At 40.6% G+C, this 13,624-nt stretch overlaps 1 protein-coding gene across 1 annotated transcript in view; it reads left to right on the forward strand.

The window, feature by feature from the left end:
• Positions 1 to 3,313: 3,313 nt before the first annotated feature.
• DERA (deoxyribose-phosphate aldolase) overlaps positions 3,314 to 13,624 on the forward strand; it is a 112,897-nt gene continuing 102,586 nt past the window's right edge. The window contains exon 1 of the mRNA XM_040642194.1: positions 3,314 to 3,497. Coding sequence (XP_040498128.1) covers positions 3,467 to 3,497 — 31 coding nt within the window. The 5' untranslated portion in view covers positions 3,314 to 3,466. The remainder of the gene's footprint in view (positions 3,498 to 13,624) is intronic.

The following is a 13,624-nucleotide window of genomic DNA, read 5'->3' on the forward strand; positions in this document are numbered from 1 at the left end:
TAAAAGTTGCTGACATTCCTTGGCTCATGGTCTCTTCCTCTGTTTTCAAAGCCAGCAGCTTAGTATCTTCAAATTTTGGACTCCCTTGCCACCCTCCTTCACTTAAAAGGACATGTGTGACTACATTGGACCTACCTGGATAATTTCCCCAGTTCAAGATTCTTAATGACATCTACAAACTTTTTTTGCCATGTAAGGTCATATTTGTAGGTTCCAGGAATTAGGACATGGATATCTTTTTCTGTTCTTGTTTTATTGAACCTTCGGCAGTGTTCGTCTACTGACTTTTTTTTTTAAGATTTTATCTATTTGAGAGAGTGAGTGACAGAGCACAGGTCAGGGGGAGAGGCAAGAGGAGAGGGAGAGGCAGATTCCCCGCTGAGCAGGAAGCCAGACATGGGCCTGATCCCAGGACTCTGGGATCATGACCTGAACCAAGGCAGACACTTAACCCACTGAGCCACCCAGGCCCCCCTGACTTGTTTCTGAAATACATTTTTTTCATTTCTATGAAACCACACTCCTAGTTTTCCTTACACTTTTTTTATTGCTCCTGTATTTGCCAGTTCCTCCTTTTCTGCTGGGCTGTACTTCTGAGTTCATCTCTCCAAGGAGGGGGGGATCTATTATTATGGCATTCATTATTTTCTGGTATATCCATTCTGTCCTCCTGAGCACCAGAGTTTAATGGCTTAGTTGAGTGTTGTGCCTTAAGTCTCTCAGTCATACTTTTTTTAAAACAAGTCTTAATTTTTCAGCCAAACCAATCTCTCTCTCAACCTACTACTTACTCCAGCAACCCGCACTACCTATTACTTGTTCAAACTAAAGAGAAGTCCTTTTAGTTTGAAGGGGCACCTGGGTGGCTCAGTTGGTTAAGCGGCCAACTCTTGGTTTTGGCTCAGGTCATGATCTCAGGGTCCTGGGATTGAGTCCCTCGTCAGGCTCTGTGCTCAGTACGGAGTCTGTTTGAGATTCTCTCTCTGCCCGTCTCTTGCTCATGCTTCTCCCACTCTCTTGCTCTCTCCCTCTCTCTAGAATAAATAAGTAAAATCTTTTTAAAAAATGAAAGTCCTTGAGTCCATTCTCATCCCCATTTCTAGTTTATACACAAATCTTGTGGACTCTTCTGAATCTGCCTTGCCTCTTCTCCATTGTTCCTCCATAGGCCAGGCTCTCTGTTTTTCGCTTGACACTATTGCCATGCCTTGCTGACTGCCCTTCTTGTCCTCACTCCCCCTACCCTGCCCTCATCCCATCTACCCTCTACATGGCAGGAAAGGTGATTGCTTTAGGATTTGAAGAGGCCAAGGGACTGCCTTATTTAAATCCATAGTGGCTTCCCTTTATACCACTTTTTTTTATGATCAGACTTCTGCCTTCTGTGACCTCTTCATTTTTCCTTTGTTTGCTTACACTGCTGTAGCCATGGTGGCTTCATTTCTATCCCAAGGCCTTTTCACTTGGCTTGCTGCTACTTGGTCCACTCTTACCTAATATTTGCATGGCTAACCCTTTCTTGTGATTTGGGTCTCAAGTCCTCCTGTATCCCTTCTCCTGTTTCTTATTATTTTGCCTTTATTTTATTCATAATTCTTATCACTATCTGAAATTATCTTGCTTATTTTTCATCTTCAACAATACTACCCTTTGCCTAGAAAAGAGCTTGTTACGCTAAGTGCTCAAAAGTTGTTGAAACAAGGCCCTAAATTAGCACCAAATCTTACCACACCAGGAAGATAATTTTCCAGTTATCCCCCATGCAGCAGATCATCCTGTTCACTGAAGAATCAGACATGGTAGGAATCCATTCAAACCCTTTGCCCATGTACAGCCAAATGCAACCTGAGGCCCACTTACCCAGGAGAGTCCAGCTTGTATGATGGTCTCATCTCCACTCACTGTTTCCCATTCCATTCTTGCTATAGAGCCTCCTCTTTGTGTCCTACTGTGCAGTAGGTCATGGTAACTGAATTCCCTTCTAGTTTTTAGTCATTTCACTTGTGTATCATTACTTCTCAGTTTTAGTATCATCCACAGGTTTCGCCCAAGAAACCAGGATTGAGTGTGGTCAGTAAATTGTCTTGAGAATTTTTCCTACCAGTAAATAAAGTTAACACATTCTTTTTAATGGCTATAAAATAGTATGGTAAATAGGTGCCATGATTTATAATTTAAAATGTTATGTTTTTAGTAGTTCTAATTTAGTGGAATTATTAACTGAGCTGCCTTTTCTTCTTTGAGACTAAGGGTAGAGGGGTGGGGCACATAGATGTAATCTTCCAGAAGGAGAAACAACAAAATGGCAATTGAAAATGCAGACTAGGGGAAAACATTTCTTTAGTATCTACTATGTTTTACACCAGGAGGATTAATATTTTGAAACAAAAAATGATTCCTGGGGCCCCTGGGTGGCTCAGTTGGTTAAGCCTCTGCCTTTGGCTCAGGTCATGATCCCAGGGTCCTGGAATCCAGCCCAGCATTGGGGGGGGGGGGTTCCCTGCTCAGCAGGGAGTGCGCTTCTTCCTTTCCCTCTGCCCCTCCTCCCTGCTTCTGTTTGCTCCCTTGCTTGCTCGCTCGCTCTCTTGCACGCACGCACTCTCTCGCAAGCAAAAAAAATAAAATCTTTAACAAAATAAAATAAAATCTCCTACCACAGGGACTGGCTCGATCTTGGACAAGCCACAACTGAGTTTTCTTTCTCCCAACAGAGTGGAGGTGCCTCTGATTGTGAGCAGAGATGAGTTGACTAGTAGTCTATGTTGAGTGACTCTAGACAATTTTAACCTCCTGGTTACAGAAAAGTTAGGCTGAAAAAATGTGACTATCACAGATTCAGAGTTTAGAACTCCAAGAAATTGTCAAGGTCATTTCTTAGAGATGAGGAAAATGAAGCTTAGAAAGGCAATTCATGTACCTAGTGTCCCCCTTAATTGCCATCCCTGCTATGCTGAGAAACCAGACTTCTCACTTCTAAGGCCCTACCCCCGCCCTGCAACGGAGCTGCTTCTCTTCATGAGGTCTAGGTTAGAAGTCACAGTGTGCTCTGGGCCATTGTTTGCTCGCTGGCTGCGAAGGGATCAGTGCTGCCCTTCAGGTAGAGGCTGCAGAGCTCTCTGCACTTGGACAGTTAACTTAATCTCGTTTCTTAATCTTACAGTGAAAAGTTTCTAAACGTTTATTCAGTGCATTTGGCAACTCAAACATTTTAAAACGGGTTTTGGTGGCATTATTTCGGGAGCTAGTACTCTAGTCCCACATTTGGGGGAGTAGTGCAGGAGAGCGGCGGTAGGATCTCCCCGCAAGTGAGCGTGCGGTGGTCGGACCGAGGCGCCGAGGTACCGAGGTCCGCGGCCCCGCCCCCAGAGGGAGAGGGGCGGGGCGAACGCGGCGACGCTGCGGGGCGGGCGGGAAGCAGGAAGGGCTGGGCGTTGAGGAGCCGGCGACTGCTGCAGCGGCCCGCGCCATGTCCGCGCGCAACCGGGGCACGGAGCTGGGTAAGGGCCCCGCGGGTCGTCCCCACCCGTCTCCATCGCCTCCCGCCTCCCGCCCTCGCCCGCCGGGGATGGTCGTCCGGGCGGGAAGCGGCGGCGCCGGGTCTGTGCGCACCCACCCTGAGCAAAGGCCAGTCCATAGAGACTTAACTCTTGTGCACATTGGCACCCAGGCCTTATGTGGTGAGCGGAAGACGTAGGAAAGGATTCGACTTTTCATTTTCCAGCTTAATTCGTTCACCTTCCGGCTCCCTGTTTGCAAAGAATAAACCAAACCAAAAAAACCCACAAAAAACCCAAACCCGAAAACCAGAACCAAAAACAAACCCCCGAAACCAAACCAAACCAAAAAAAACCCCAAATAAAACAAGATAAAAACCTTTCTTACCCACTCAATCGAACCACTGTGCGATTTAATGCTGATTTCCGTAGGTGAGTTTACCACAAGCCGTAACCCTGAAATGGCCATGCTGGTGGGAAAGTTGTTAGATGTCTGTACTGTGTAACTTACTGTCAATTGCGTATGATTTTAGTAGTGCAGAGATTTGTGAAAGTGCCCGAATTATTTCATCATCTTTCATTTTACTGATATTATCAAATACGACTGGCAAGAAAAGTTTAGTTCTGATTTCCTAAAATGTAAATAATTTGTAATTCAAACATAAGCAGAACCATAATTGGAGCCAAAGGTTAAGGATCTCTAAGTATTATAGCTCGGATATCTGTATCCTGGATCTTCAATTTAGCTGTGTGACTTTGGGCAAATTACTTGATCACTCTGTGCTTCAATTTTTTAATCTGTAAAATGCTTATACTTCATAGGGCGGTTTGGAAATCAAATGAGGATTTAAAGTGTTTGGTACTTGTGGATACCTAGTAAGAGTTAATAATAGTATGATATAGAATTCTGGTTTTAAGTCCCAATTTTCAGAAAAGTAGTTATAATTCTAAATAACACATTCAGGCACTTTTTTTTTTCTTTAAAAGTGACTAGTCTAATGAAATAGTCTAGACTCGAAGAGGTAGTCCAGAACTCTTGTTAAATGGTACTCGTGTGTCTCTATAAAGACACTTGATTTCTTCACCATATTGATTCTCCTTTAGTTATTGCCCTTTAGCAGATTATGTTTTAAGCTCTAGTTATATCCCTGAAATGTGGACTTTAGTAATAAAGGAATATTTCCTAGATTAGGTGATCCAGAAAGATGGTGGATGGGCTACAGGGATGGAGTATCCTCAGGGATATGGCTCTCTAACGTTGTACACATCGAGGATACACCCATTATTTTTCCAAAACTTAGACGTTTATTTTTTTTCAAGAAATAAAATTAAAGCTATTTTTACTTTTTTAATTTATTTTTATTTTTATTTTTATTTTTTTTTAAAGATTTTATTTATTTATTTGACAGAGAGAGACAGCCAGCAAGAGAGGGAACACAGCAGGGGAGTGGGAGAGGAAGAAGCAGGCTCATAGCAGAGGAGACTGATGTGCGGCTCGATCCCATAACGCCGGGATCACGCCCTGACCTGAAGGCAGACACTTAACCGCTGTGCCACCCAGGCGCCCCTACTTTCTTTTTTTAATTGGTATAATTGACAGATGACATTTTGCTTGCTTTATTTGCAAGAATTAGCATCACATCCATACATTTGTTGAAAAGTAACAGTAAAGGGGGGCCTGGGTGGCACAGTTGTTGAGCGTCTGCCTTCGGCTCAGGGCGTGATCCTGGCGTTCTGGGATTGAGCCCCACGTCGGGCTCTTCCGCTGGGAGTCTGCTTCTTCCTCTCCCACTCCCCCTGCTTGTGTTCCCTCTCTCGCTGGCTGTCTCTCTCTCTCTCTCTGTCAAATAAATAAATAAGATCTTAAAAAAAAAAAAAACGAAAAGTAACAGTAAAGACAAAAAACAATTGCTAGGTAGAATAATAGTAAATTTGATTTTTATGCTGCAGCTATTTAAAGGATAAGAGTTTTGTTTTATTCTTTTCGTTTAAATAAAATCAGATATATTTCAAGGACTTTTTCCTTCACTGGTATTAATGATTAATCCAGACAGAGGTTTAGCCTAAAATGTAAAATAAGTTACTTGAATTATTTATGTGCTAGGGAAAAAAAATCATTCAGTATTAATTTATGCAGTATATTAACTGATGCCTTTTATAGTTTTCTAATTAAAAGTCTTTTTGAATAAACACTGTCACTTTTAAAGAAATTAACATGTATTCCCTTATTACAAAAGGAATTCGTGTTTATTGTAAAAATTTTAGAAAATACAAATAGCACAAAAAAACTAAAATTATTATTAATCCCATCACTTATTTATATTTTAGTGTATATACTTTTAGTTAATAGACGTTTTTTAAATAAATAGGCTCATCTGAGACTGAACCTCACCCTCATGATAAAATCCTTTAGGGCAAACATTCTTTTCTCTCATGGCATTTAGATATGTGAAAGAAAGAACAAATCCTCTAACTTTAATGTTAATTTTTGTGTCCGTGTATAGTGATCAGTGCTGTCTGCCTGCTTAAGGTATTTTATACTTACAACATTCATTTCTGATTTTCTCCAACTCAAACATAAAGCTAAAAAACCTTTTTCTTTGGGCAGTGTTTGCCTTAAGTTGGTAAGTGACAGCTGTATCCTCATAAAAGCTTGATCAGTTTGGAGTCAGAAGGGAAAAAAAAAACAACCCTAAATCTGGGCCTGGTATCGAGTAGCCTGTGGTTCTGGCCAAGCTACTTGATTTGTTTCCAACTAGGTCAGTGGTTGTCAAAGTTTGCTGCCTGGACTAGCAGCGTTGACGCTGTATGAGAGGGTATTAGAAATGCAAATTCTTAGGGCCGGTTGAAATCTTAATGAATCAGAAGCTCTGGGGTGGGGTTGGGCCTTCTGAGTATTGATCAGTCCTCTTGGGTGGTTCTGCAGCACACCGCAGTTGGAGAACCACTAGCTTGATGATCTCGATGGTGCTATGGAACGCTTCTGGCCCTATGTATTCTATTAAAATGGACCTATGTTCTTTTCTGTATTCTCCTAGACACCTCCAAAGTTTTGCCTAAAATGTACGTACAGTACAGGCAGTGATCTTCCTTTTGTTCATTGATGTATCTCAGGCACCTAGAATAGTGTCCACCACACCAGAGGCCGTTAAACATGTCTGTTGAATGAACGAATGAATTTAGAACTGCTCCTTGTTTGGGAGAACTGGGGCATCCACCTAGACCTTTCTGTGTAAGTCAGGTGCTGGTGGATGTACACCTCCCTCTTTTCTGAATATTATTAAAAATTAGATTTGTCACTTTTGTCTCAAGAGGCTTCTGAAGGATGTTGACTGTATGGCTTCCTTTCAAATGTGATTTTCTTTGGCGGCATCCGGAATATGGGGCTGTTGTATTAGGTGACTTCTAAGGATCTCTGTATCTGTGTATCTGTAAGCTCTTGTGTACAGAAAGAAAAATTTCAAAGATATCTGAAAAACAATGGGAAGAAAGTAATTGAAAGCTGATTTTTAATTCGGAGGGATAGGGACAATTCTGTGGCTTTCCTATACTGCATTAACAAGAGATGGTTTTAGGCATCTATTCTCGGTTGGAATGATCAAGGACCATGGTTACTGAGGAATGTAAAGATTCTTTTACTCTGTGGAGGTTCTTCCTGTAGCGCAGATCAGAACAAACAGAAAGGGTAGCTTATTTGTTTAAAACACAGATAAAGGAGATTAGCTTTGGCTAGTTGCCAAGCCAAGAACCATGGTGGGATTTTGTATTGTACGAAGCACATTTATTCATTTAAAAAGTAGTTATTGAGTACCAATTGTGTACTGGGTAGTACTACCTTGGATACAAGATGGACAAGGATAGTTCCTGCTTTCATAGACGTACGTCTGATTCATGACCTGGGCATCAAGCCAAAGCTACAATGAAAATAATTGCAAATGTGATAAGCAGTTATTTTTCGTTTATTTCTCTCTATTTAAGAAATTAGATAGATGTACCTAAACTGTACCTTAAATGGATTGTGATAACCTAGTGTTCTGGCCAAAGCTACAATGAAAATAATTGCAAATGTGATAAGCAGTTATTTTTCGTTTATTTCTCTCTATTTAAGAAATTAGATAGATGTACCTAAACTGTACCTTAAATGGATTGTGATAACCAAGTGTTCTGCCTTCTTACATTGTAACTCTTATTTTCCCTTGAAGAACTTAGATAAGAACCAAGAATGTAGGGAGCTCATTTTTGCCACTCTCGTGAAAGCATGACTTTGATGCAGAATGTAGATTTTGGTAATGGTGATTTTTCCACTGCAAAGTTATCTTTAAACAATTTTTAAGAAATATTTGGAATGAAATTTTAAATCTTAAAGTTAGGCCAAGCATACGATGCTTGAGAGTAGTTCTTTAACACTGGCCATGTGCCAGACACTGTGCCTAGATGCTAGGTACAAAGACAGTGGTTAACATAGAGCTCTAGCTCTGTGCCAGGCACGATGTTAAATACTTTTTGTGTTATCTCAATTACTCTTCACAACAGCCCTGTGAAGATTCTATTATGATGCCCTTTTTACAGATGTATACACTGAGGTATAGAGAGTTTTAAGTAACTTGCCAAAAAAACAGTTTGGCAGAGCTTAGGGAGAGCTAATGTGGCAGAGCCAGAATTCAAATGTAGGTGGTTTGGTGCTGACGCTGCATGCTTAACCACCATGTGTTGTCTCTTGGTGGTAGTTGGAGGCACTCAATCTGTAAGACAAGAGAAGGCAAGTTACAGCTGGTGACTCTTTGAGGTTTTGCCTATGTCTTTGTGAAAGCTTTTTGTTTTCTTACCATAATCCATATCTTTTTTTTTTAAACCTCTTTCTTTCTTTCTTTCTTTCTTTCTTTCTTTCTTTCTTTCTTTCTTTCTTTCTTTCTTTTTTTCCTTTTTTTTAAAGTAAACTCAATGCTTAATGTGAGGCTTGAACTCATGATCCCGAGACGAAGACTCGAGTGATGTACAACTGAGCCAGCCAAGTGTCCCCCCCCCCAATAATCCACATCTTAAACATTGCAGTTTGTTTTAGAGAAGATGAAGTTTATCTTGAGAGAGAACGGAAATATCCGATCTTTGGTAGATTAGGAAAGTAGGTTTAGATGTCACTGCATAAGAAATTTTCTGGGATGATGTGTTAAAACCAGCCTTCTTCTGGGAACTTTTTTTTTTTTAATTAAGATTTGTTTACTCATTTGAGAGAGAAAGAGAACAACAGAGAGAGAAGAGGGGAAAGGGCAGAGGGAGAGAATCTCAAGCAGATTCCCCACTGAGCATGGAGCCCAAGGTGGGGCTCGATCTCACGACCCATGGGATCATGACCTGAGCTGAAACCAAGAGCTGGACGCTCAACCAACTGAGCCACCCAGGTGCTCCTGGGAATTCCTTATGTAGATATGCTGATTTGCCTCAGAGCATCATGGGGTGGGGACCTGGGAGTGATTGCCAAGTGATCTGAGTAAAGGGGTTTTAGGGTTTTTTAAATTTCTTTTTCTTGTTTCTTTGTGTTTTTATAAAACCCCAGCTCTCATGTTCCAGTCTTTGGGCTTACCTTGGCTTGCTAGGTTTAAGAACCAATCCTGCCTCTTGATGTCATCTTAAGATAAAAAAAAAGAAGAAAGAAAGAAAATACATACTGAAAATTTGGGGCCTAGCATGGAGCCCAACGCAGGTCTTGAACTCCTGACCCTGAGATCAAGACCTGAGCTGAGAATGAGAGTTAACCTGCTGAGCCAACAGGCACCCCTGTGGGGTGGTACTTTGAAACTATTTAAATATCCTGTTCCTCTGCAAACTTCTAATGTATTTATGTTTGCTTGCTTATATTAGTAGGTATTTGAGGTTTCTTATTTTTCCAATGGGTTGTAATTGTTACTATTATTATTTACTATTCAGATTGTTTCACATTTTGCTAATGGGAGCCCCTTCAGCCTGGCTTCTCTTTCTTTTTGACATGACCATTACTTTTAAGTACTCCCTCATTTTCTGGCTTCACAGGTTATTCCAGGCTTATTTTATACTTTCCCTGCCCTAGCACCAGAGCCAGCCATTTCTCCAAGGAGTGTTTCTTTTGCTGGATAATGGTATTTAGAAGCCAGATCTGGGCTGTTGGTATGCTCATGGTAAGTGGAGTGTCTGTTCCCAAGCCTCCCACTTGGCAGGGCTAGAGAATGTATGTATTACACACACACACACACACACACTTACTTCTATATCTACTTATCATCTATCTATATCTCTCTATAATGAAAACCTTACTTCATTATAATGAAACCTTGCTCTCTATTATGAAACCTCCCCCCCCACCTCTCTCCCCAAACAATGGTAAGAAAGGGAAAGGGAAGTGGGGACCAGAATAATTTTTTTTTATATATTATAAACTTCTACAGTTTTTAAAAAACAAACTACGTGGAGTGCCTGCTGTTCCTGGCACTTGTTCCTGGATGCTTCTGGTAATGGCTGGGATGTCAAAGTAAGCATTACCTGTTCTCTGCTCTCCCTGGAGCTCCCAGTCCGCCAAGGGAGATAGGCCTATAAATCATCACAGAGAAGTAGTCAGATTGCAGGGATAGAGAGGAATTCACAGACAGTTCAGGGTAGGTTTTTGGGTAAAGGATATCTTTGACAGGGAGTAGTTTCTGCAGAGGGACTGAGTAAAACCAGCGTGGCGTGTTTCGTTAACTACAGGAGCCCAGTTTTTAGATTTCTAGTGTAATCTTCTCATTCTCTTATAATGGCTGAGAGTAATATTTTAGTGAAGAAAAAAAACAGTCCTTCATCTTCTGTGTATGAAATGCAGACACAGTCAATATAACAGTTATGTGCATTTTTAGATTTTAAATTGCGCATCCTTTTATGAGTGTTTTGATTTTTACCTTATATGTCTTCTACTCTTTGTGAACGTGAGTGTTGAGGTTGTCTTTTATTATTCTGCTACTGTTCTGATAAATAGAAAAAAAAAAAGCTAAAGTAATAATTGGGGTTGGTCATATAATTAAATAATTGAAAGTCCTCCATGGTGCCTCCTAAGTTAAAAAAATTTTTTAAGCATCTAAGCCCTGTAGATTTTAATTGTTAGGAAGGAAGATGAACTTCAAGCACTCACTTAAAATGGGATGCCTCTGCCAGGAAAGAAAGACTAGTAAATAGGACAGCAGATAGAGCCCTTGAGGATGCGATTTAAACATGTCACTAGAAATTGTTTAAGTGGAGAGCTCTGGCCGTTTTAAAACACTGTCTGTCACTTGAGGATTGGGTCACCTTGAAATGTGTTCGTCTTTGAGTTAAAGGCATAAAAAGGCACTTTGAAATTTTTCAGTTAACTTTGGTGTGTGTTGTGTGTGTGTCTAACGGATGTACCTCTCGTCAGCCTGCCTCAGCTGTAAGTCAGTCCCCTGGAAACCAAAGTGGTTGCAAGAGAAGGATAAATGTTTCATCTCAGCTCCAGCAAACTATACAGAATTTTTAAAATGTTGAGACACTGACTGCAACTTCTGACTCTTTTTGTATAGTCAGGTCTTCCTCCCCTAAAGCAAAGTCTGAGATAAGAGTAGCTTCTGGTAATTACTTCCTAAAAGAGTGCCACTTACTGGTGCTTTGGTTCTTTTGGAATGTGGTTAATGATGTCAAGATCGTGGTCTTTAGAGTCTGGTAAGAATATCCGAATTAACTACTCTTGTAATCCAGATTTGAATAAGCTTTTCAAGTGAACACCTGGTGGACACACTCCCGCCCCCATGGCCACAAGGTAGGAGAGAGAGAGAGAAAGAGAGATTGAGTGTGTGTGTGTGTGAAATTTCATTCAGATTTAACATTTGACACAAAACTAGGGGTCCGGCATACTTAAGGTATGCAGACCGCTCATCTCTGATGTTGAGATCCTTGAATGAACATTTTCGAACCCCTCAGTAGCTTTAACTACCCATAGCAGGGGGAGGAGCCCAGGAATCTGCATTTTTACAAGCTCCCCAGAGGGTTACTATGAACACTTCAGATTCCGAACCCTTCAGGAAATTGTAGAGTGACCCAGATTAATTAGAGATTCAGAGAATCTTCAGTGACAGTGTATCATTTTTGACAGATCTTCTCTGTCACTTTTACGTTTAATTACTTTATCATATTTTTATATTTGGTTAGCAACATTTCTGTAAGTAAATTTGAGGAGAAATTAGCCTTTTCTTTTTTGATTGCAGGAAGTGAAGAAATGTACATGAAGGCATCTTGGAAAAATCAGGGGGGTTAGGCAGTTAAATAGTTGCATATAACTGAAAAGTGCATTGTGTCTGAAAAGGAGTATGTTTTATTCAAATAATGCCAGTGACTAATGGGAAATATCAGTGCTCTTCATGGTGATTTTGGAAATTGACATGAGTGTATCTTCTCCATGGTCTCAGACCCTGGAGCGGACAGACCCTAAAGATTTCTCATTACCTGAAGATGCGAGATGATCTACCAGAAGGAGTGGTATAGTTAATTTCCTGGTGGAAGGAAAGAACATATTGATGTTTCCTTGAAGATTATTAATTCTGTTTTGTGAATTCAGTGGGAAGGTAGGTTGTGACAATTCTCATTATATTTGTATTTGGCATAGGAGCTCAAGCTCTGTATGTTTTGATGTGTTGAGGGAGATTATTTTTTTCTCTTTAGTATGTAGGGAGAAACTTCAGTGCTTCTGATAGTTTTCCGAAGAAGAAACAAGAAACGTATCTTAGTCTTCTATCTTTATAAGCAGAGTTTATTTTCCTTTTTTTTTTTTTTTTTTTTTTTTAAGTAAGCTCCACACCCAGCATGGAGCCCCATGCTGGGCTTGAGCTCAGGACCCTGAGATCAAGACCTGAGCCAAGATCAAGAGTTGGACGCTTAACCGACGCTTAACCCAGCTGCCCCTATTTTCCTTTTTTTCTTTTTCAACTTTTGACTCTTCAGGATACAATCATTATTATAATTCAAATTCTTTTATTCACAGGTGTATATATATATATACAGAGAGAGAGAGAGAGAGTATCTACTGTATACTCTGTATTTTTCATGTCTTTGTGAAAGACAGAAGAGCAATAGAAGTTAGGAGGCCCTGCCCTTGAGAAACTTCCCTTAATCCAACTAAAATATCATTGGGGAAGCGCACTGCTGTACACAGAGCAGACTTCGCTCATCATCAGCATATGCAGCTGCCCTGTTTCAAATGATGGACCAGTCAATATTGGATTATTAACCTTTAGATAATCACTTTAAAATACTGTGGGAAATCTCTTCATATAGGCAAAGATCTGTTATGGATTTCTATGAGTGAAAACATCTCCATAGATCTGAAAAAAAAATCAGTTTCAGTCTGTAGATGGATACTGTGTTTGATTGGTTGTAGTATTCCCTTCATAATTGCATAATACAGAGAAACTGTGGGACACAGTGATTAACATGTAGAGTCTAGACGATAGACATTGATGCTAACAATGCCGAAGATATCCCAGAGAAAAGCAGAGTTCTCTCTACTCCCGAAAGAAAGTTAAGTTGTTTTGGTACATGACAGTAGTTACTTGTACAGACCGGGTTGAAATTTGGTATCCTATGGGATGAATGATGGGAATCTGTACTTGGCCATGTGTGCTTCACTGGATGCGTTGTGGTTTATTTGGGAAGGATATAGGATTGGGACTTAAGCATTTTGGCCCTACCTCTGCATCTGGCCCTGTGATCTTGGGCAGGGCACTTCAGTGTACTGGCTTTATATGATGGAGGCTCATCAGTTGTAACAACTGTATCGCTGTGGTGGGGGATGTTGATAACGGGAGGAGGCTATGCATGTGTGGGGGCAAAGGGAGATGGGAAATCTCTGTACCTTCTGCTCAGTTTTGCTGTGAACCTAAAACTTCCCTAAAAAATCAAGTCTATTTAAAAAATTAAACAAGAAAGCAGACACATGATCTCTGAGAATCCTTCCAGTTCTGAACTTCTTTGAGTCTTCTGATCATTACTTAGAATTACTCTTCTATGGAATTGTAGGTCTGTGGTGTTCCCTGTGCTTGGAATTCATACTTTTTATTCCTCTCCTGGCCATCACAGTCCTCTCTGGCTTTTGAGGCTCTAAGTTCCAGTGATTGGTT

This window comes from Ursus maritimus, unplaced genomic scaffold (genome assembly GCF_017311325.1).
Source record: "Ursus maritimus isolate PB19 unplaced genomic scaffold, ASM1731132v1 scaffold_26, whole genome shotgun sequence".
NCBI classification, from domain to species: Eukaryota; Metazoa; Chordata; class Mammalia; order Carnivora; family Ursidae; genus Ursus; species Ursus maritimus.